The 24,741-nt window shown below is 37.3% G+C and overlaps 1 protein-coding gene across 1 annotated transcript; it reads left to right on the top strand.

The window, feature by feature from the left end:
• The first annotated feature begins 13,576 nt into the window (after positions 1 to 13,576).
• Positions 13,577 to 24,082, top strand: LOC307167544 (NACHT, LRR and PYD domains-containing protein 3-like). Its single transcript, XM_079886722.1, has 11 exons — positions 13,577 to 13,649; positions 14,685 to 14,791; positions 14,923 to 15,039; positions 15,255 to 15,371; positions 15,693 to 15,806; positions 15,962 to 17,731; positions 18,114 to 18,287; positions 18,587 to 18,760; positions 20,128 to 20,301; positions 20,654 to 20,827; positions 22,200 to 24,082. The coding sequence occupies exons 2-11, from the start codon at positions 14,742 to 14,744 to the stop codon at positions 22,369 to 22,371; spliced, it is 3,036 nt and encodes a 1,011-aa protein (XP_079742848.1). The 5' UTR covers positions 13,577 to 13,649; positions 14,685 to 14,741; the 3' UTR covers positions 22,372 to 24,082.
• The last annotated feature ends 659 nt before the right edge of the window (positions 24,083 to 24,741 follow it).

Below are 24,741 nucleotides of genomic sequence, written 5' to 3' on the forward strand. Positions count from 1 at the left end.
GAATAACCTGGAGTGTAAGAAAGTGATCAAGGACTTTGTTGATTGGTGTGAATTTAATCACCTTCACATCAATGCTACCAAGAGAAAAGTAGGAAGACCTCATATACTATACCGGTAAACATCCAGGGGCTGGACATTGAGAGGGTGAACGTGTACAAGTATTTGGGTGTTCATAGAAACTGTGGTCAGACAACACAAGTGCTCTGTATAGGAAGGGCCAAAGTAACCTCCATTTGTTGAGGAGACTGGGGTCCTTTGGGGTGTGTAGGACACTACTGAAAACTTTTTATGATACGACAGTTGCATCTGTAATGTTTTATACTGTGGTCTGCTGGAGTGCTGGAATCACAGAGAGGGATAAGAAAAGGCTCGACAAAATGATTAGGAGGGCCAGCTCTATCGTGGAGTCCTCTGGAGTCCTCTGGGTGAGAGGATGATGTTGGCTAAGCTGTCGAACATCCTGAACAACCCCTCCCACCCCCTGTATGAGACAGTTAGTGCCTTAAGTCAGAGACTGTTGCAACCCCGGAGTAAGAAGGAGCGCTACCGAAGATCCTTTCTTCCAACAGGAGACTTTTTAAAATCAGCATATCTCAGTATTTACACCATGGGACCAGTTTTATTTTTTTTTAGGAGAGTATATTTACCCATATACTTTTATTTAGGATTTTTATTTATTTATGAAAACAAATTCATTTATATTTAATTATATGTCTGTTATAATGTTTTTTGGTCTCCCTACATAATTTATATTCAGAATACATGGTTGCAATATGTCTTTTTAAGTGCAATATTTGTTTTTGTCCTGTTTATGCTGCTGTAACGTCTAAATTTCCTCTTGGGGATAAATTAAGTTTTTATCTTATCTTTATCTTATATTGTATGTTTGGTCTTGGCGGAATAGATCTGCTGTGGTAGAGCAAGTACAGGACTTGATACTGCAAATACATAAACGACACGCTGCTGTGAGTAAGACATGCTGATACTGTACAATATAGCATACACAAATTACCCATAGCAGATCTATACAGGTAGAGCTGGGGAAGGTGGAGGCTTTCTGAAAGTGCGCTGCACTGCTAAGGCAAATGATACCCAAGTATTTGAAGGTTGAGCAGTGAGCTCATTGGCTATTGATACGGTAGGAACCACTCAGCTGCACCCTATAGAGCGCCTTATAGATAACTATGGGATTATGAACAGGTGAGTAAAAGGACCTATAAGCCTGCACCATCTAGAGTTTCATACCAGAACTTTGTATTTAATAACACACACAACACATGTCTGTATTGTGTGTTATTAAATATGAAGTACAGACCTACAGTACGAAATACAGTAATTGTTAAGTCTGGTGTGTGTCACCCTTCACCTTGGCATCTGGCACGAACTCTGGCAGCAGCCAGATAACTTTTCAAACCTATTAGAAAATAATGCAGCATCTCCCCCTCCTGGCTATAATGAGTCATTAATACTAATGTATGTTGAACAGTACATCAAAACAAGCAATTAAAAATAGACATAAATACTCAAATCCAAAGTAAGGATTATAGTAAGGAATATTTTCATAATTGCAATAATTTATGTGGCTGAGCAGCTACGCAAGTTTTATAATACAAATAATTTCAAACATTTCTGTGATAAGCCTCTAAATCTAAAATCTAAATTGATTTCCAAAACAACTTTTAGATTTTTCCTTTTGGTTATTTAGTTTAGTTATGTCCTTGTGGTAAAACACTGACAGTCAGATTTATTAGTGAAAGCTCCCCTCTGAAGCTGCAATGGTTTATTCCACTGTTGCTTTTTGACCAAAGTCCAAATCGAATGTTAAAGTTTATCTTTGTTGGGAGCCGGACATTTTAGTCTACCAAAAAGAACTGCGTCAGACTGTTCAAATGGAATAAAGAGTGAGTATCAAAGCTACTTTTTTTATTCGCAACAGCACGAGTGAAGATTGCTTGTAGCCTATGCTGGAATTGGTAAATTGTTGTGAGCCTCCATTGTAGACAATCAATCGCTGTTACAGCTCTGGGTAACTTGAGTACTGAGGCCGATGACAGTTATCGAAATATATTGCACCTAATCTTAATCTTGTCCAGTTTAATTTGGGGGTTTTGAGTTTAAATCACTTTATAAGCATTCATAATTAATTACATGTTTGTTGTGTAGCATACCCTCTATTTTTATTTTTCTCCACGCTGTTTTTAAGAGGCCGCACATTTAAACTAAAACTATGCGAACTATTTCCCGTTGTTTCTTTCTGCATTTGCTGTAAGGTTAGTTTGCAATGGTTACGAATGATGTTCGAACTGTGCTTTGATACAGCATCCTTTCATTGACCATATTCTCCAAATTTTACACGTTTACATAACACTTTCAAAATTGCATAATACAACCCCATTTCCAGTTAAGTTGGGTCATTTTGTAAAATGTGTTAGATTAGATACAGTGTATAGATATATTGAATTGAATGGGACTACCCATTTATGGCCATTTTACCTACATACTGCATTAAGTAAAATGGCATATCATTTCATTCCGTTTTATCTTTCATAACATAATTATGATTGAGAATCATCTTTATCAAATTTTGGTTTAAAAAATCCTGAAACCTAAAATTTGATTGATGGATGAAAAAAAAAAAAAAAAAAAAACATACAAAAAAAAAAAAAAAACATAGTTTTGCCTTGTTGTGGCAAAAAATTCTTGAACATCATCATCACTGCATAAGAGACACTCTGAATCAAATAGTCTTTTAAAAGGTATTTATTCTTGCAATAATAGGCACAGTCAACCACACAGAAGTTACACTGTGGAGTGAGTGAGACAGACATAAGGAGCCGGGCAGCTTTTATACTGTTTTATCATACCCTGTAGGAGCTAAATCTGATATTTTAAGCTACTGAGTTGTTTTGCTCCCGGAGTGATTAGGTTGACTCACTTTCTTGCTTTGGTATTACGTTTTGGTATTAAGTATTTAATTATATGTGTGTAAAATGCTAAAATATCTGTAAAAATATATATACAGGCCGTGCAGAATTATTAGGCATGTTGATTTTTTCATTTTGCCAATTCCAAACCATATTAATCTTAATAACTACTATTCATTTTGTATTTAATCATTTATAAGTGATATATAATTGTTCATGAAGGTTGGAAATGAAAAATGCCTTTAATTCAGGTGTGCAGAATTATTAGGCATGTTTTCTTTTTCAGATAAAATAAGCCAAAAAAGAGATTTAACAAAGACTGAAAAGTCAAAAATTATTAAATCCCCATGAGAAGGATGCAATACTAATGCAATGCTAGAGATTGCAGTTAAGGCATGACCATTGGACAGTGAAATGCTCATTGGGTCAGCAGGGTCAGACAAATACAGGTGGAGTAGAAAAGACACATGCTAACTGCAAAAGAATTAGGAATTAAGGTGAAGAATTAAGGTGAAGAATTAAGGTGAAGAATTAAGGTGAAGAATTAAGTGTGAAACCATCAGGAACCCTTAAGTCTTCAGCGCCACCATTTTCCAGAACTGCAACCAACCTGGAGTCTCCAGAAGAGCAAGGTGTCAGGGTCTCAGAGACTTAGGTTAGGTAAAGAATCCTAAAAAATTACCCCCTCTTAATAAGAATCACAAGCTGAAGTGTAATAAAATACATGAAGACTGTTTTTTTTATAGACTTTATAGACACACAGATTGAGAGTGACTCTTGAAGGACCAGCACCACATCCTCTTCTACCACTGTTTGAAGAATTCATCATCCAGAATACATTTTAATACGTTTTGTGAGTTTATTTTTAGTCCATCTCCTACCCTGAAGTCCGTTTTTCAGAGATGGACTAAAAATTAACTGCACACCTGAAAATAAGACATTTTTCATTTCCAGCCTTCATGAACAATTATATATCACTTATACATGATTAAATACAAAATTAATAGTAGCTATTAAGATTAATATGGTTTGGAATTGGCAAAATGTTCCTGGAAATAAAATATGATCAGAAAATCAACGTGCCTAATAATTCTGCACACTGTATATGAAATTAAATTCATGTTTTGTGTTTCTGTTTTAAAAAGGAGACGGACAACAGGAATATTTGAATGCTATTGGATATTACTGTAACAGAAAGAACTAAACTAGAAACAAACAAATTAAAGATCAAACAGATCAAATTAAAGTCACAGGCAAGATGAAGAGGAGAAGTGGAAGCATTGAAGGATTACCTCCTGAAAGTAAGTAATGAGTAATTCATGCTATCATTTATCCAACTATTCATCCATCTATACATTAAAATATTTGTCATACATGTAATTTACAGTGTCTGGAGGAGGATCGGATGATGACAACAATGATTATGGGTGGGTAATGCTACTAGGAGCAGCAGCAGTAACAGCATTACTAACATCAAAACTAGCAGGACCAGCAGCAGTACCAGTAATAATCGGAGCAGCAGCAATATTAGGAGTAGTAGCAATATGTAAATTAGCAAAAAAACAAAATTCCTCAAGACATTAATTCGATTTTTTCTTTTTAATGTTTTATCAGTTAATGAAAATTATCTAAGGAAAAAAACCTTGAATATATAATTTGATAGCAAAATTGAACCAACATCACGAAAAAAGAGGTAGGCTTAGGCTATTTGCGTTTATTCAGAGTGGGGATTGGCCACTGCGGCTAGAGAATACTAGCCTGGTAATACCAGACTCTGCTACTTCACTTTGCTTTGTAGAGAGAGTCTGGAATAGCATAATAGAGAAGTGTTTTCTCTCTCGCGGGGGGGGGGGGCACTTGTCTGAAGTTTAAAATCATTGGTTACCCGTAAGCCAATCACATAACGTTTGGTTATGGCGTGTGTTATGCGCATGCTCAGCCGCATCTAACTTCCACTGTAAACACATGTATGATGCGAAAACAAAACCATGGAGCGAAATACCGGAGTGAACATGGCTGTGAGCGACTTTTGCAGATTATGTGAAGTAAATCTACGCAAGTACGCATCCACCACGGTACAATCAGCGTCTACGTCACGGCTCTCAGCCCGCCCTCTGTTCGTTGATTGGCCCGGCTGTTTTCAGGCCGGTGGAAAACTGAAAGATACGCTGCTATCTCAGACTGACTACAGGAGCGAAATGAAATTAGCGGAAGTAGGAAGTCTGACGTAGTCAGGCTAAGAGAATACAGGTCTACATCATCAATTGCTGCAATTTTCTCCTCATTACTTATGAGAACCAAACTCTTTTAATCCAATCAGTACGCTATATTATGCATGAGATTGCATTACAGCGGATAATTCAAATGTCACAAATGTAAAGACTTTTTCAACGCTGCTCATTAACCTCTGACTGTTAAGCAACACAAAATGTTATTTGCATTTTCCCCACATTGCGGACAGAACTAGAGTTTGACTACTCACACATGGAAAATATGACTATAACATTGTTGTGTATGTAATAACATGCACATGAGAACGGTTTCAGCGTGGAATGCCGTGATGAGTTTAACACTCGCAATGTGGATCACAGCACATATCCGAACCAGAGGAAGTGTGACAGACTGGAACATGAATTCATTTAAACCATCTACATTTACGTTAATGTGTATAAAATGTTTATAAAATGCAAACATGTGGCGTGCAAACATGTAATTTTTGTGTGATGTGTGATCAATTAGATTGGCACAATAAGGTGTTCAATCGATTACTTGTGTTTTGTCGAGCACTAGGGGGATTGATTAATGAAAACAGCCAAACAGGAAGAAGATTAATCTGCTATTAATCTTCCTCCCCTATTTCAGGTATAAAGTTCAATTATCTGTTCATACTGTGTAAAATAATGGTATGTAGTGTTACGTCCTGAGACGTATTTTAATGATCTATGTGACTTGTGTTGTGTTTGTTTTCTTTTGTTTTTGTCTTTCCCCATGTCCAGAGAACTTTATTGTGTTCTGTTGCTGACAAGTGCTAATCATTGGTTCATTTGGGAATTTAGTTGAAGATTTACACCTTTGTTCAGAATTTAAGATTTCCTTTTAAGGAAACTTGTAAGGAGGTGGGTGCCATTTTGTTTGAAACTTCTTTTCTCCTGGTTATGTGTAGTCAGTGAAATAGGTGTAAGACTTAAGAAATTAGAAAATGGTTTAATGTGAACAATTATCATACAACACTATACATATCTGGTATCATTTGGAATGTCTCAGTGTGACTGGTACAAAGGTCTCATCCTCAAAGAAGTAAAACAAAATGTAATAAAGTTTTTATGAGTTTAGAGATATCTTGCTTACAGAGGAGGGTGTTTCTTCCAGGCAAATGGCATCCTGCTCTAAAAATGTGTAAACTCTAAATGCAAATTCCCATTGATAGCAAATGTTTCCATGTTAAAGAAGTTTCTGTCTCAGTCTGTGTATTTAAAGCAAAAGCACGAGAGGCTCAGGGCGATTTGTAATGAGATCGACCCAACTGTAAAAAATGATCGTGATTTTAACAGTAAAAGACTGTAAAAATGCTACAGTGAAAAACTGTTAATTGGTTAACAGAAGGTTTCCGTACTATATACGGTAAATAACTTTGATAGATCTAATGGTACATCTAATGTCATTTTTACTGTAAAATACTGTTAAATTTACAGTTTTTGGAAGTAAAAACGAACAAGTCATTGTATAATTTACAGTGAAAAAACGTAAATTGACATTCCCACAATTCCCTGTGTGACACTTCACATTTGATGTATTTTTGTTGAAATAACTATGTTTCGTCATAGTTTTCTTAGTTTTTTATAATCAGTTATGTACATTAGGGGTTTATGTTACATTTAATGTTGTTAAATTAATGTTTATTGTATTTTTAAAATTTCATTTGTGTTACCATGATGGTGTTTAAAGGGACACTTCACCCATTTGCATTAAGCTTTGCATTGTTAGAAACCCAGTCATACTATTGAATGGTCATGCAACATTTTCTCATTTTCCCCCGAGACGAGAGAAATCTGTATTTACCTCTTTACACTTCCTCCTACAATGACGCAAAAATCGTCATTTTGCGTCATTGTAGGAGGAAGTGTAAGAGGGGGGTATTTCTGTTAAGACTACAAGCACTAGATCCACCCTTTCAAACCCGCCCATAGGGGGTTGGACCTAATGCGCTAACAGACCTATCACAGATCAGTGCGAGTGCGTTTGATTTCAACGGCAGAAACCTGCAGAAAACATGGACGAAGAAAGCTGAGTAGTAGGGGTTACCATACTCTATTTCCCGGACATGTCCGGCCGTCGAGATCGACAAAAATGTCCGGGATTCAGCTTTTGCTTTCTGCGGTCGCCATCCATTGTTTACATGCTCACCTTTTGTTTCAATCTAACTGAATTCACCCCGATTGGTGAATCTGAATGTAATGTTTACATGAATGCTAAACAAGTGATCGGTTGATTTGCGTTTTAACATTGCTAAGAAAATACCCGCACCTCCGTGAGAGATAGCCCATGAGACCGGTGCATCTCACAGGCGCGCTCATCAGTAATCACAGTAATACAGGGAGCAGGACGAGGCTAGCGCCGCGGGAGAAAGACGCGGCCGGTGGCGTGATCGGTTGAAAGACGCAAGGCCGGTGGCGTGATCGGTTGATGTGTGTTTTACCATTGCTAAGAAAATACCTGCTCCTCCGTGCGAGATACGAGAACAGTGCCTCACAGGTGTCGGTCGTCAGTAATCACGCCACCGGCCTCGCGCCGTTCTCCCGCGCCCCTCAGCCTCGTCCTGCTCGCCACAGTAAACATGATGAATGGCGACTGTAGAACGCAAAAGCCGAATCCCGGACATTTTGGGCAAACTCGTCACGGAGACTCACTCGTAGCCTAGCCTTGCCTTGATGTTTTTGTTTTCAACTGCGCTGTCTTACCGGTAGGCGTGGCTTGGGAGTGGCCTTGTAGGGCAGCGAAGCAAGTGCATTCTGGGAGTTGTTGTCTTTCATCCACATAAGCCAAAAATACATTTTCTGGCTTTTCTCAGTCTAGAAAGCTCCAAATTCAAAAATAATTTCACATTTCTTCTACATAAATGACCCACTTTCAATACACATTCATGTCTCCACGGGTGAAATGACCCTTTAATGTTTGAGTGAATGACACTGTGCACCTTCTTTATATTAATATTATCTTTCTTGTGGAAGAACTATTTGTGATGAGCTTTGATTAATCATGTAACTCTCATTACTGCTGAGATTGTTGGTTTGTCAGCGTAATTCTATGGTATAAAACAGATATTAATACTTCAATAGGTCAGTAAATTAACATTATATCATATTACTGAAATCCAATGTTAAATATACATGTTTAAAATGTTAAATTTACATGTAACTCCGTAAGTATGTTTACGGTTTGATGTGTTTTTTACAGTATTGTTCTGGTAACCACAGCTGCCAGTTTTTTTCCGTAAAAACAACGGGATTTTTTTTACAGTATGTATCCTATTTCCCGAGTCAGGTAGCCTACATCTTTTACTCTTTATCTCTGAGAATTTGATGATATGGTATTGATTATCTTTGAATTGATTATGTAATTGTCATGATACTTTTCCCTGACATAATAAAATTGTAAACATTTGATTTTATTCTGACTTGCTCTGAAATTGTCTTCCCAAGTAGATTAAACGGATTCATATGTTACCTCAAATCTGCGTCAGATTAGTGACGACTAATATTTGACACTAATTCAAGTGTACTTGGTTTGTAAAGACAAGAAGTGAGTTTCCGTTAAGGGCAGCAAAAGTGCTTCTTGACCAATCTAAATTCGGGTGTGTCTTACCTCTGTTTTGATTTAATGTTACTCTAGATAAGTGTACGTGGGAAACCACCGCATGGCCAATCCAAAGCTATTATAAGACAAGTAAAGTTAGTTGACTTATATCTGTAGTAGTGGCCATACCTCTACTGAAGTAAACGTTACATTAATTCAAGTGTATACAACCAAGGGGGCTATACATCTATACAAATATCTTAGATTGAGTAAACGTGAATGCGACCATCTCAGATAGGCTATATAGCCAATTACCTCTGTTTGGTGACAGAAGCTGGCGAGTTTGTGACCGTGAGACCCGCGTTAAACAGAAGCGCGAAGACCTCTGAGCGACATAGCTTCCTTATATAACGGGTAAAATAAAAGTAAAAAGTTGAAAAGAATAATCAAATTTGCTGCTAAATTATTATATAAATGACAAATAACCAATTGGCATTCTAACCTAAATTCCAGGTCGTGATAAAATGAGTCAGATAATTTAATTGGAACTAAATTACTTTGCCACGAGGAAAAGGCTGTAACGCGCAGACACCTTCACCCATTCTATCGGAAAAGGCCATTGCACCGATTTAGACGAGCTTAAATAAGGAAGTTCATTTGTTATTTATTTATTTTGTATTTTTTTTTATTATGTATAGGTAAGTTGGTTAAAACTGAGTTAGACACATTTTTGTTTGTTGTGTTGGCCTTTCCCCCCTCCTGAAGCTTATGTTTCCATTTATATTCATCTTTTGATTCATTAAGCACCAACTTAAATTAATTTGTTCTGGATGTGTGTTACTGGGACTGGAGACAAGAATCTCTCTCTCTCTCTCTCTCTCTCTCTCTCTCTCTCTCTCTCTCTCTCTCTCTCTCTCTCTCTCTCTCTCTATATATATATATATATATATACCCCAAGACTAAAATAGGCTGGCACGTAACCAATGTTCCCTCTAATTTTTTTTTCTTTTTTTTCTTGCTGAGCAAACCAGCTGTTCTTGCTGTGTGTGTGTGTGTGTGTGTTTTTTTTTTGAGACTTTCCTGGCAGAGCTCTCCTCCTACACAGATCAGTCGTCCTCTTTAGCCAATCATCATCACGTGAGGGCGGGCCTACCTGCATGTCATCAGCTTTCAACCACAGGTCATCATGGCTGAGCAAATTCTGTGTGTTTACTTAAGTTAAGGAAGTTAGAGATCAGTTAAAGCAACAGTTTATGAACTGTTAACTGATGTACGTAAACAAGTGCTGTGGTAATCAGATGTCCCATTATCATGTCAAAAATGAATAAGAAATTATGCTTGTTTTGTTGTATTTTAGCTGCAGGTACAGACAGAAAGCTCTCTCAGTTACAATCACCCAAATGATTGCAAAACAATCATCTGTGGCCAATACCCACCCTAGCTCTCTTAGCACTGCTAAAGCGTTGACTAAAGACATTTACTTAACTAATTTAACTTTTTTCTATTTTTATAAGGAAATCCCAACTAACTGCCAGACTTCTTACCATGGTTTCTTCTTGCTTTCTTTCGGTCCCCCTCCCCAATTTGATAAATGCTACAATTTCAATGGACTGTTTGAATACATTTGAAAATGCATTTCAATATTTGATATCAATATTTTGACTCCCCAAAATCTTGTCAGTGGGGATTGAGCCATTCTCACCCTGGTTTTGCTCAACTTGACCCCAAGCCTAAACGGAAGTGTACAACGGACTTCATAAACTTTTGTGTGGAGAACACTGTGCCCACCATGAAAGTGCAGTGTTTCTCTAATAATAAACCTTGGGTGACCCCTGAACTGAAAGCCTTGCTTAATGAGAAGAAAATACTTTTTAAATCTGGGGACAAAGAGGAGCTGAGGAGGGTGCAAAAAGGAAAGGACAGATACAGGAGAAAGGTGGAGGGGAAATTACAAAAGAGAAATACAAGGGAGGTTGGAGGGGATTAAAAAACAATATCGGGATATGATATTGATAGTAGGAGGGGTCCTGAACTTGGAGATCAGAAGTGGGCAAATTAACTGAATCTATTTTTAACAGATTTGATCCAGGATCCTCTCCATCCCTCCATCAGCACTCAGAACAGTCTGTATCTCAGCCATGTCGTTTCTCTGCCAACTTCGTCCTCCTTTATATTACGTCCTCCTCATGTAATTTACTCATGACATCTTCTGTACCACCCTCATATGTCTGCACCTCTCCCCCCTACTGTGAAGTCAGGAGAACTATATATGCCTCACCCCCCTCCATCAGCCTGCCTCCTCATTATCCACCCTCACCCCTTCTACAAGCCTCTGTATAACAAAGGATCAGGTAAGAAGAGAACTACAGAGAATCAAAGTGAGAAAAGCTACAGGGTCAGATGGTATTTGCTCAAGACTGCTCAGGGACTGTGCAGACCAGCTTTGTCAGGTGTTTCTGTACATTATTAACCGGAGCCTTTGTCTGGAGAACGTTATTGTTCTGTGGAAAACCTTCTGTGTGGTTCCAGTACCGAATATTGCACATCTGAGGGAGCCTAACCACTTCAGACCTGTGGTGTTAACTTCTCACTTGATGAAAATCAAGCAAACCCCTGCAGTTTGCATATAAACCAGACATTTGGGTGGACGATGCTGTCATTTACTTGCTGCACAGATCCCTCTTGCGCCTTGAGGAGCCCAGAGGCACTGTAAGGGTTATGTTCTTTGACTTTTCCAGTGCCTTTAATACAATACAACCGTTGCTGCTCAAAGGGAAGTTGGAGGAGGCGGGGGTCGACTGTCAGCTGACTGCGTGGACCATCGACTACCTCATAAACGGACCACATTACATGAGGCTTCATGGCTGTGTGTCTGAACAGGTGTTCTGCAGCATCAGGCTCCACAGGGGACAGTGCTCTCTCCTTTCTTGTTTACCCTATATACATCAGACTTCCATTATAACACTAGCAGTTGTCATATCCAGAAGTTCTCAGATGACACAGCTATTGTCGCATGAGTATCGGATGGGAATGAGCTGGAGTGTAAGAAAGTGATCAAGGACTTTGTTGATTGGTGTGAATTTAATCACCTTCACATCAATGCTACCAAAACAAAACAGTAGGAAGACCTCATATACTATACCGGTAAACATCCAGGGGCTGGACATTGAGAGGGTGAACGTGTACAAGTATTTGGGTGTTCATAGAAACTGTGGTCAGACAACACGAGTGCTCTGTATAGGAAGGGCCAAAGTAACCTCCATTTGTTGAGGAGACTGGGGTCCTTTGGGGTGTGTAGGACACTACTGAAAACTTTTTATGATACGACAGTTGCATCTGTAATGTTTTATACTGTGGTCTGCTGGAGTGCTGGAATCACAGAGAGGGATAAGAAAAGGCTCGACAAAATGATTAGGAGGGCCAGCTCGTGGAGTCCTCTGGAGTCCTCTGGGTGAGAGGATGATGTTGGCTAAGCTGTCGAACATCCTGAACAACCCCTCCCACCCCCTGTATGAGACAGTTAGTGCCTTAAGTCAGAGACTGTTGCAACCCCGGAGTAAGAAGGAGCGCTACCGAAGATCCTTTCTTCCAACAGCAGACTTTTTAATATCAGCATATCTCAGTATTGACAATACCATGGGATGTTTTTTAGGAGAGTATATTTACCCATATACTTATATTTAGGATTTTTATTTATTTATGAAAACAAATTCATTTATATTTAATTATATGTCTGTTATAATGTTTTTGGTCTCCCTACATAATTTATCTTCAGAATACATGGTTGCAATATGTCTTTTTAAGTAATATTTGTTTTTGTCCTGTTTATGCTGCTGTAACGTCTAAATTTCCTCTTGGGGATAAATTAAGTTTTTATCTTATCTTTATCTTATGTTGTATGTCTGGTCTTGGCGGAATAGATCTGCTACGCTGCTGTGGCAGAGAGAGTACAGGACTTGCTACTGCAAATACATAAACGACACGCTGCTGTGAGTAAGACATGCTGATGCTGTACAATATAGCATACACGAATTACCCATAGCAGATCTATACAGGTAGAGCTGGGGAAGTGGAGGCTTTCTGAAAGTGCGCTGCACTGCTAAGGCAAATGATACCCAAGTATATGAAGGTTGAGCAGTGAGCTCATTGGCTATTGATGCAGTATAAACCACTCAGCTGAACCCTAAGCGCCTTATAGATAACTATGGGATTATGAACAGGTGAGTAAAAGGACCAATAAGCCTGCACCATCTAGAGTTTCATACCAGAACTTTGTATTTAATAACACACTCTACACAACATATGTGTGTGTATTGTGTGTGATTAAATATGAAGAACATACATACAGTACGAAATACAGTAATTGTTAAGTCTGGTGTCACCCTTCACCGTGGCTCCTGGCACGAACTCTGGCAGCCAGACAACTTTTCAAACCTATTAGAAAATAATGCAACAACGCCCCCTTCTGGCTATAATGAGTCATTAATACTAATGTATGCTGAACAGTACATCAAAACAAGCAATTAAAAATAGACGTAAATACTCAAATCCAAAGTAAGGATTATAGTAAGGAATATTTTAATAATTGCAATTGTTTATGTGGCTCTGTGGTTGAGCAGCTACGTAGGCTAAGTTTTATAATGCGAATAATTTCAAACATTTCTGTGATAAGCCTCTTAAAAAATCTAAATTGATTTCCAAAACAACTTTTAGATTTTTCCTTTTGGTTATTTAGTTTAGTTATGTCCTTGTGGTAAAACACTGACAGTCAGATTTATTAGTGAAAGCTCCCCTCTGAAGCTGCAATGGTTTATTCCACTGTTGTTATGACTTGGCCACGTCCAAATCGAATGTGAAAGTTTATCTTTGTTAGTAGCCATTTTTGTAGCCTACCAAAAAGAACTGCGTCAGACTGTTCAAATGGAATAAAGAGTGAGTATCAAAGCTCTTTCTTAATCGCAACAGCACGAGTGAAGATTGCTTGTAGCCTATGATGGAACATACATTGGAAAATTGTGGTGAGCCTCCATTGTACACAATCAATCACTGTTCTTGGTAACTTGAGTAACGTTAGGCTACTGAGGCCGATGACAGTTATCGAAATATATTGCACTTAATCTTAACCTTGTCCATTTAAATTTGGGGTTTTTGAGTTTAAATCAGTTTATTAGCATTCATAATTAATTACATGTTTGTTGTGTAACATACCCTCTATTTTTATGTTTTTTAGAGGCCTCACATTTAAACTAAAACTATGCGAACTATTTTCAGTTGTTTCTTTCTGCATTTTGCTGTAAGGTTAGTTTGCAATGGTTATGATGTTCGAACTGTGCTTTGATAAAGCATCCTTTCATTGACCATATTCTCCAAATTTTACACGTATACATAACACTTTCATAATTGCATAATATAACACCATTTCCAGTTAAGTTTTATAAAATGCCTTAGATTAGATACAGTGTATAGATACATTGAATTGAATGGGACTACACATTTATGATCATTTTACCTACATACTGCATGAAGTAAAATGGTATATCATTTCATTCCGTTATATCTTCCATAACATAATTGAGAATCATCTTTATCAAATTTTGGTTAAAAAAAATCCTGAAACCTAAAAATTGATTGATGGATGAAAAACAAAAAACATGGTTTTGTCTATATTGTACATGTCTTTTCAAGTTGTCCTGCAGTTGGACATAGCATGACATTCAAAAATGTGTTTTCCCCCCATTTGTTTCTTATGCTTTAAACAATGTAATGAATTTAAAAAAAAAACGTTTTTTTTCTGGCTCTCAGGAGGATGTATAATGGGATGTGTTCTGACTGAGTTCAGTTGACCTAATAACAACATTTATTACAACATTCAGTTTCATAAAATTCCAGGTAGCTACATTTCTAGTTGAATTACTGTGGTAGTGTTTAGTGTGTCTTAATCAGTGTTTCTGTCATTTCTATTCATAGTCAGTGGAGGAGATCAGATGTATATCAGATGCATGAGTGCAGCTCCATGAGGACAGAATGAGTCGTGTACAAAAAAATGAACATGGAGATTTTTCTCCAGGATGCAGGTACTCTCAATAAAGACAACATAAAATTAAAAAAAGACTCAGCAATGCATCCAAATATAAAAAATTGCTTTGCCTCTCAAACAACTTAACTTTTCATCTGTCACCAAGCCCTGTTGTTTGCTGTATTACAGTTCAGTCCAGCAGAAGAGAACAGATTCTCCAAACCCTAGCGATGTGTCCATGAAGAGTAACTGGTCTATGGATCATCCACCCCACCTTAAGGGTGAAGAAACACAGCCAAATCTCAGGTGTTAATTTTAATTTCAGTATATACTAAAATTGTTACATTGTCTATATTGTGGTTTATTCATTTATGGTGTGTTGATTTTATTAATAATTATAATAAGTTAAAAAAAAAGATTCTGCACATCATCAAGATATATAAATCTAAAGTTTCTTTGCCTCTGAAACGACTTCAATTTTCAGCTGATGTCACCAAGCACTATTATTTGCTGTATTACAGTTCAGTCCAGCTGGAGAGATCAGATTCTCCAAACCCTAGCGATGTGTCCATGAAGAGTAACTGGTCTATGGATCATCCACCCCACCTTAAGTGTGAAAAAACACAGCCAGATCTCAGGTGTTACTTTTAATTTCAGTATGTACAAAAAGTGTTAAATTGTCTATATTGTAGTTTATTAATTTGAGTATTATTGCTTTTATTACTAATAATTAGTATAAACATTTTCCATCAAATACTCTAGTTCATGAACCTCACTGTATCAACTGTTTATGGCCAAGCTACATAGAAATTGGGCACATTTAATGTGTGTTTATAATAATTTTATCACCACTCGAAACTATCAATTTTTTATTTCTTATAAAATAACAGCATCTAAACTGTATTATCAATTCAAAATATGAAAGTATCTGATTATTTACCCTCTTCATGCTGTTTAAGGCGAATCCTGCAATCCAGACCAGATGTTACTGAACCCATCTGGAAGAAAATGAAATCTGACGAGTCTATGAATCAACAACAAGACTTTAATGAAAGCACTAATCCTGGCGACAGGTAATGTACAAGGTTTTAATGCTGCAAAGATACATCATATAGTTTATAATCAATGATATGATCAATAATTGAAATCAATAATTCATTACACTTCAACTGCTTTAAAACGTGGACCACTTAGACTTGTGTAATAATGTGGTATTTTAATTTTACAGCCAGAAAGTCCTCAACACATTTAGATCAAGTCTGAGGAAGAGGTTTGAGTGTCTGTATGAGGGAACAGCACAGCAGGGAAACCCAACACTCCTGAATGAGATTTACACAGAGCTCTACATCACAGAGAGTGAGAGTGGAGAGATCAGTCATGAACATGAGGTGAGACAGATTGAGACACAATCCAGGAGAGCAGCAACAGAGGACACACCGATCAAATGCAATGACATCTTTAGACCTTTACCTGGACAACACAAACCCATCAGAACTGTGCTGACAAAGGGAGTCGCTGGCATTGGAAAAACAGTCTCTGTGCAGAAGTTCATCCTGGACTGGGCTGAAGAGAAAGAGAATCAGGACGTCCAGCTCATATTTCCACTTCCTTTCAGAGAGATCAATCTGATGAAGGACGAAACACTCAGTCTTTCAGATCTTCTTCATGTCTTTTTCCCTGAAACTAAAGAAATGGAAATATCCAGTGACAAATATAAAGTGTTGTTCATCTTTGATGGTCTGGACGAGTGTCGTCTGTCTCTGGATTTTCAGAGCGATGTGAGGTTGTGTGATGTAAGTGAATCAGCCTCAGTGGACGTGCTGCTGACGAACCTCATTGTGGGGAATCTGCTTCCCTCTGCTCTCATCTGGATCACCTCCAGACCAGCAGCAGCCGATCTCGTCCCCTCTGAGTGTGTCCATCGAGTGACAGAGGTACGAGGCTTCAATGATCCACAGAAGGAGGAATACTTCAGGAAGAGAATCAGTGATCAGAGTCTGGCCAATACAATCATCACACACCTGAAGTCATCAAGGAGCCTCTACATCATGTGCCACATCCCAGTGTTCTGCTGGATCTCAGCCACTGTTCTGGAGAAGATGTTGAGCGAAGCAGAGACTGGAGAGATTCCCAAGACTCTCACTCAGATGTACACACACTTCCTGATCCTTCAGACCAACATCAAACATGAGAAGGACTATGAGAAGAATATGACAGATGAAGACATGATCTTCAAACTGGGAAAACTGGCTTTTCAGCAGCTTGAGAAAGGCAATGTGATCTTCTATGAGGAAGACCTGAGAGAGTGTGGCATTGATGTGACAGAAGCATCAGTTTACTCAGGATTGTGCACTCAGATCTTCAGAGAGGAGTCTGGCTTGTATCAGAAGAAAGTCTTCTGCTTTGTTCATCTGAGTGTTCAGGAACATCTAGCAGCTCTATATGTGCACCTCTTTTATAAAAACAATAGCTCACAGGTTTTCTCTAGGGAGTTTTCTGACTTATCCATGTTTCTGAAGTATACTTTATCAGATGTACATCAGAGAGCTGTGGATAAGGCTCTAAAGAGTAAAAATGGACATCTGGACCTTTTCCTGCGGTTCCTTCTGGGTTTGTCAGTGGAGTCTCATCAAATTCTCCTTCAAGGACTAAGGACACTGACAAGAGGCAACTTTGACAGCAATGAGAAAACAATTGAGTACATCAAGGAGAAGATCAGGATCATTGACTCTCCAGAGAAATCTATCAATCTTTTCCACTGTCTCAATGAACTGGGTGATCGCTCAATAGTGGAGGAAATGCAACAGTTTCTGAAATCTGGAAAATTATGTGAAGCTAAACTCTCCTGTTCACAGTGGTCAGCTTTAGTCTTTGTGTTATTGACATCAGAGCATGATATGGATACATTTGATCTAAACAGTTTCATTGGAAAAGGAAATTCTTCAGATGAAGTAGTTCTGAAGCTGCTGTCTGTGGTTAAAGAATTAAAATCAGTTAAGTAAGTAAATCTAAAAGCAATCACTGCAATGGTTCATTTTATGAAACTGGTGACTTGTTTTAGTTTGATAGGCTGATTTAAAGTAATTTTTTCTACATTCTATATAAGAAAGTGTTTTTAAGTGTTGATTAATTGCATTCTGCCATCTAGTGATGCACATTTTGGGAAATTGTTAACCGATTAAGCAGAATCATAAGCCAGTTAAAATTAGCTAACCAAATAAGCCCTAAATAAAGTGATAAAGTGCATGATCAGAAATCTAAATTAATAGGAAGTTACAGGATGATGGTTGATGTGTTCAAATAAATGAATTTCTCAAGTAAATGTTTTTTAGCAACTTCAGATTAAAAGTGCAAAAAACATAACGTTTTGTTCTTTACAGGTTGAGTCATTGTGGCGTCACAGATGAAGGTTGTGCTGCTCTGGCTTCAGCTCTGAGATCAAACCCCTCACACCTGAGAGAACTGGATCTGACTGATAATATACTAGGAGTTAGAGGTGTGGATTTGCTCTCAGCTGGACTGAAGGATCCACATTGTAAACTGGAGATATTGTGGTAATATCACTGGGTTCTCATTTAATTTTTAAATCACAGTAGTGTATTTGAATAAAATGCATTAAATGATATTAATGGCGTAGTTCACCTCAAAATTAGAATTCTGTCATTTACTCACCCTCATGTCATCCAAATTTGTATGGCTTTTTATTTTATTTTTAGGAACTATCCATTAACCTTCAAAACCCTTTCTCAGTTCTCAATTCTATTTTTTCAATTAGAAGAGTACTGCAGATATAGTAAAATCTTATTTTTGTGTTCTGAACTGAGAGTGAAGAGTGTCATTGTTCCTTGTACAGGCTGAGGAAGTGTGGCGTCACAGATGAAGGTTGTGCTGCTCTGTCTTCATTTCTGAGATCAAACCCCGAACACCTGAGAGAACTGGATCTGTCTTGGAATGAACTAGGAGATTCTGGAGTGCTTAAGCTTTTGTCTGGATTGGTGGAGTCTAACTGTATAATAGAGATACTCAGGTAAGATCATCTCTCTCACACACAATGTGTGTACTGTATGTCGCCTCTCATGCTCACAGTTGTGTAAGCCCGTATAAATCGGCCCAAAGGCGGTTTCCGATAATGGGTGAAGGTCTCTGCGCGCTACTGTCTTTCGGCGTGGCAAAGTAATTCGATTCCATTTAAGCTTTTATCTGACTCCATTTTATCACGACCTCAGATTTAAGTTAGATTGCCAATTGGTTATTGGTCAATTATATAATAGTTTAGCAATACATTTGATTGTTCTATTTAACTCTTTAATTATGTTTTACCCGTTGAAATTAGGAAACTATGTCGCTCAGAGGTCCTCACGTATTCTGTTTAAACGCAGGTCTCACGTACACAAGCTCGTCAGAGTTAATTGCTATACCTGAGATCGGTTAAATTCACGCTTACACAATCAAAGATACTTTGGTATAGCCCCCATGGAACTGCATTCACTTGAATTTAATTTAACGTTTACTTCAGTAGAGGTATGGCCACTACTACAGATAAGTCAACCAACTTTACTTCTCTTATAATAGCTTTGGATTGGCCATGCCGTGATTTCCCACGTGCACTTATATAAAGTAAAATTAAATCAAAACAGAGGTATGACACACCCAGATTTAGGTTGGTCAAGAAGCACTTTTGCTGCCCTAAACGGAAATTCACTTCTTGTCTTTGCAAACCAAGTACACTTGAATTAGCGCCAAATATTAGTCGTCACTAATCTGACGCAAAACTTGCGGGAACATACGAATCCGTTTAATCTACTTTGGAAAACAATTTCAGCATCAGTCAGAATAAAACCGTCACCATCCAAGACTTACTTACAGAAGTTGATTTACATGGGGGCACACCCACAGCAGTTAACAAGATAACTCTAAACTCTCCACACCTTATTACCTTTTTGGTTTACTTCTGTGGGAATGAGACCTTTGTACCAGTCGCACTGAGACATTTCAAATGATACCAAACATGTATAATACTATATGATAATTGTTCATATTAAAAGATATATTTTTGGGTGAATTCAGGTAGGGATGGGTGAAGGGAATGATGTGTAAATTGGGAGGTGATCAACTCAAGTGTGATCGTGTGGGGATAGTAATACAGCAAGAGAGTTCAAATGTTCATTTCCTTTGTTTTCTCATAGAGTAGCCCTCTCTTCCAGTTTTTCCAGTCTTACAGTTGGATTTACAAAAACTAAACATAGAAATTGTGTGCACTGCCACACAACCTCTACCTCTCACATACACACTTTTTTTTACTGGTGAGATCAAAGCAATGAAGTGAAAAGAATGATCTTAAACTCTGCCTGATGTAGCCTGATGATGAAATTATGGTGTCATTGTTCTCTACAGGTTGCATGATTGTGGCATCACAGATGAAGGTTGTGCTGCTCTGGCTTCAGCTCTGAGATCAAAGCCCTCACACCTGAGAGAACTGGATCTGACCGATAATAAACTGGGAGATTTGGGTGTGAGTTGTCTTTCTGATGGACTGAAAGATCCTCACTGTAATCTGGAGATACTGAAGTAAGATCATCTCTATGGTCCCTTTTACACCTGCCATCAACAGGTTTTTTTCTGATTGGATCACAATTGTATAGCATTTGAAAACATCATAATGTGTGTTAGGTGCATTTACATCAGGTTTATGATTGGATCTTTTAAAATCTGTATAAGTTAATGCTGATTTCATGCATTGTATCACATGACCTGATAGGTGGCAATGGGCAAATGTGTACTTGCATTTTGAACAATTGTTGCTTAAAACAAAAAGGGATCTTTGGTATCTTTATAGCATTCAGAATCAGTGCTGAGAATGCTTCATTTTCTAAAATGGTTTCCTGTCTACTCTTGAACACAAATGTATTGTTTTGTCCAGGTTGCGTCACTGTGGCGTCACAGATGAAGGTTGTGCTGCTCTGGCTTCAGCTCTGAGATCAAACCCCTCACCTCTGAGACAACTCAATCTGTCTATTAATGATCTAGGAGATAAAGGGGTGACTCTTCTCTGTGCCGGACTTAAACATCCTCACTGTAAACTGGAGATACTGAAGTATGATAACCTCTCTGATAGTCACACATTATTCTTTAATACACTGCATTAAACTGACTCTAAAGATGCGTTTCCACTGAAATTACTCGGAACGATTTGTCCCAGGAACTTTTTTCCCTTTCCATCGCAGTCTAAAGTACCGTGAAGAGTATTGAGATTAGTCTGGTGATGTAGGACTGCGCGCAACTTTCCAGCTCCCACTGGATTTCGTCCTCCACAAGCTTAATAAATCTTGAACCTTGTCGTCTGTCCATTGGTTGTATTTTTAAAGGTTGTATCAGCGATTTCAGGCCCAAACATAAGTGATCACATCCATCTAATCTTTCCTAACAATCCGCTAGCTGTCCGCCCCGTAAGCATGCCGTCAAAAAAACACGTCTCTGTAGGCAGCCTAGGCTCTGAGATCTGCACACAAAAACAATTGGTTTCACCAAACACTCAAAACCAAAATAAATAGTGTTCCAACCAATCACCGACAGGGGTGGGTGTTGTGAGGTTTTCGCATGCAGCCGTCATAGGCAGCCGTGCACTAGCGCAAAACCTCAACACCCGCCCCTGTCGATGATTGGTTGGAACACTATTTATTTTGGTTTAGCTTTCAGCTTTTTTTGTGTGCAGATCTCAGAGCCTAGGGTGCCTACAGAGACACGTTTTTTTGACGGCATGCTTACGGGGTGGACAGCTAGCGGATCGTTAGGAAAGATTAGATGGATGTGATCATTTATGTTTGGGCCTAAAATCGCTGATACAACCTTTAAAGGTGCATTGCGCAACATTTCATGTTAAAAATATCCGTTTTTCTAACCCATACATGCTTGAACAATTGCCTGATGGGCTGAATGAGCCCTTCTCTGATCACTGCGATTGCCTCTATAATCCTGTACAGTAAAATAAATAAGAGGGATTCGGGTCGGAATTTGAGACTGGGCCTATTAAATTGCCTATATTGCAGTTTCGCTTGTCGCCAGAGGGGGCATAGTTCTGCAAAAACTCAGAGACTTGCGCAATGCACCTTTAAACTCCAATGTTGATTCAAATAGCAAACAACTCCTACTGCATGCACTTTGAAAAAGTACTACCTCGCATATACGGACTTTCTGAGGGGGAAATTTTACCTGGAACTTCATTTAGACCCTGGTCCCTGCAGTCAAAACACACAGAGTACCACCCCAAAGTCTCTAGTTCCTGGGGAAAGTTCCTGCGGTGGAAACGCGGCTTAAATCATATATGATGACTGAGGAGGAATCAGATTTTATTCTTATCAACCAAATTTATATTCTAAATCTTCTACCTTTTCAGATTAACAGGGCATTTTATACACAAACAAGCCCACACTAGTACTATACTAAGTATGTTGTTGTTCTCTCCACAGGTTGAGCAGGTGTGGTGTCACAGATGAAGGTTTTGCTGCCCTGGCTTCAGCTCTGAGATCAAACCCTGAACACCTGAGAGAACTGAGTCTGTTTGCTAATAACTTCTCAGATTCAGCCGTGAAGGTGCTCAGTGATCTTAAGAATGAATATAAATTGGAGACACGAATGTGAGTAACAGACATGGGAATGACGCATGTCTTTTTACCTTTAAATCTCATGTGCGGGTGGACACCTGATGGAGTTTTTTTTTTTTCGGTTCCTTGCCACTGTTGCCTTTGGCTTGCTCAGTTGGGGATATTTAATTTAATTAATCAACAATACTATTGATCAGCATTACCAAACGTGGACGTTTTCCACTAGAAACAAACATTGATGTATTATTTTAATTTAATACTGTGAAGCTGCTTTGATACAATCTGTATTGTGAAAAGCGCTATATAAATAAACTTGACTTGACTTTATGTAAATTTTAGGGTTAGATGTCAGTCGTTTTTGTTGTAGTCCTTAAAGCGATTACTTTAAGCAAATATCTTCCTTTGCTTTGAACTTTGAGCGTTGTAACTTTGCAGAAGTTGTTTATGCTCAAACAGCAACATTACACATTAACTAAAGTTAGAAAATGAAATCATAATCAACCACCCCTTTAATTTGTACCTGTCATTGTTCAAAAACTGTGGTACAAATAGTAGGTTATTTAATTTTTCACTTGGTTTTGAGTTCTGCTTATGTGAGAAGAAACATACTATTGCTTTATCTTTATTAATATTTAAAAATGTAAATATTTGACTGTGTCAGCTGTAGATAACATGGTCTCTTTTACCTGTTCACTAAAAGTGTATGCTTTTTTTTTCAAATATTATTATTTATAATTTATTATGTAAACTCTATGTAATCTATATTGCTACACTGCAATGGCTTAAAATAGTATGCATATGTATAATATTTACTTGTTTTTGGTAACACTTCATAATAAGGTTCCATAGTTAACATAAAAAAATCAATTAAATAAAAAAGAAATGCTTTAGAAGCATTTATTTTTTATTTATTTAATGTCAGTTGTCAATATAAAAATAATAATAATCGTAATGTCAATTATGTAATGGTCCTGAACAAACATTAACTAACAGTGAACAATGTAATGTTATTAACAAACAATAAAAAAGATGAATAAAAACTACGATGTTTTGCAAATGGTTAGTAATTGCATTTAACGTCAATTAATGGGACCCTATTGTGAAGTGTTACTAAGATTTTTAATTACAGTTTACTCTGTATGTATGCATGTATGTGTATATCTGTATACACATAGAGAGAGAGAGAGAGAGAGATTGATGGATAGATATAGCCTTGCTTTAATACTTAAGCGTTTACCTAAGACGTTTACTTAAGTTTTGCACTTTTTTCTATTTTTATAAGAAGATCCCAACTGACTGCCAGACTGGTTACCATGTTTTCTTCTTGTTTCATTCCATGCTGTATTTTTTTCTTTTTTTCCCAAATGGTTTTTGTTTAGATTATGACAAGGTTGAGTCTGTTCGGTTATTGAATTGGGGTTATATTATAGCACAATTTATATAGCTACTGATGGCTATATTACATTTTCAAATTGCAAGACTACATACATTTGATAAATACTACTGTTTACTAAACTGTTTTTTGTTTGAATACATTTTAAAATGCATTTCAATATTTGGTGTTCAAGAAACATTTCTCATTATCATTATTATTAGCTGAAAATGGTTGTGCTACTTTAATGTGCAATGTTTTTTTTGTTTTTTTTTTTAAAACAGGAGTTTGATTTACAGAAATATTGAAATAGAGATATTTTGAAAACAGAAATGTGAATTATTTTAATAAAAAATGTTTAATAAACATTATTAATGTCTTTACAACATTTATTTCACATTTACAATGCAAGACAGGGAGCATACCTAAATCTTTAGTCCCACCTAGGGTTGCCACCTTCAATGTGGCAAAAAAGGACATCCTAAGTAAGGAACTGATCATTTCAACACTACAACTTGACAGCTCAACAAATAAACCAAAAAAACATAAGTATGTGACCTTGCAACAGAACACATTTTATATTATTTTAAATTTATTTGATTATTTTATTTATTTCTAAAGAACTTGCCAGGATATGTCGGTGCTTTAACCAGTCATTCTGAACCAGTAATTACTTTTTTGACAATTCTGCAGCTGTTACCTTGATGGGATGAATTTTAATTTTTTTTTATTAATTTACTTAAATTAGGACTATATTATTATGTAATTATTTGTCCTATTTTTATCTAAATATATATTTTTAAATGTCATTAGCTGCATATGACAGGATTATTATTATGTGCATTCAATTACAGTACTATGAAGTCTTAGGCACTTAAGTATTTTCACCATAAAAAATAATGTTTTAAGCCAGTTATTTATATCTTTTGCTGTAGTGTGTCAGTAGGAAATATCCATTAACATTTCCTTTTTTTTTTTTTTTTTTTTTGCCAGTAGTTGTAATAATCCAGTGAGATTTTTGTATGAACAAGTGCC

Source organism: Squalius cephalus (genome assembly GCF_949319135.1).
Source record: "Squalius cephalus genome assembly, chromosome: 11".
NCBI classification, from domain to species: Eukaryota; Metazoa; Chordata; class Actinopteri; order Cypriniformes; family Leuciscidae; genus Squalius; species Squalius cephalus.

Bases quoted from the DNA above. Each gene is read 5' to 3' on its own strand.
- LOC307167544 (XM_079886722.1), top strand. From the start codon at position 14,742: ATGAGTCGTGTACAAAAAAATGAACATGGAGATTTTTCTCCAGGATGC. The intron at 17,732-18,113 runs GTAAGTAAATCT...TGTTCTTTACAG, and splicing joins AAAGAATTAAAATCAGTTAA to GTTGAGTCATTGTGGCGTCA. The intron at 18,288-18,586 runs GTAATATCACTG...TTCCTTGTACAG, and splicing joins TGTAAACTGGAGATATTGTG to GCTGAGGAAGTGTGGCGTCA.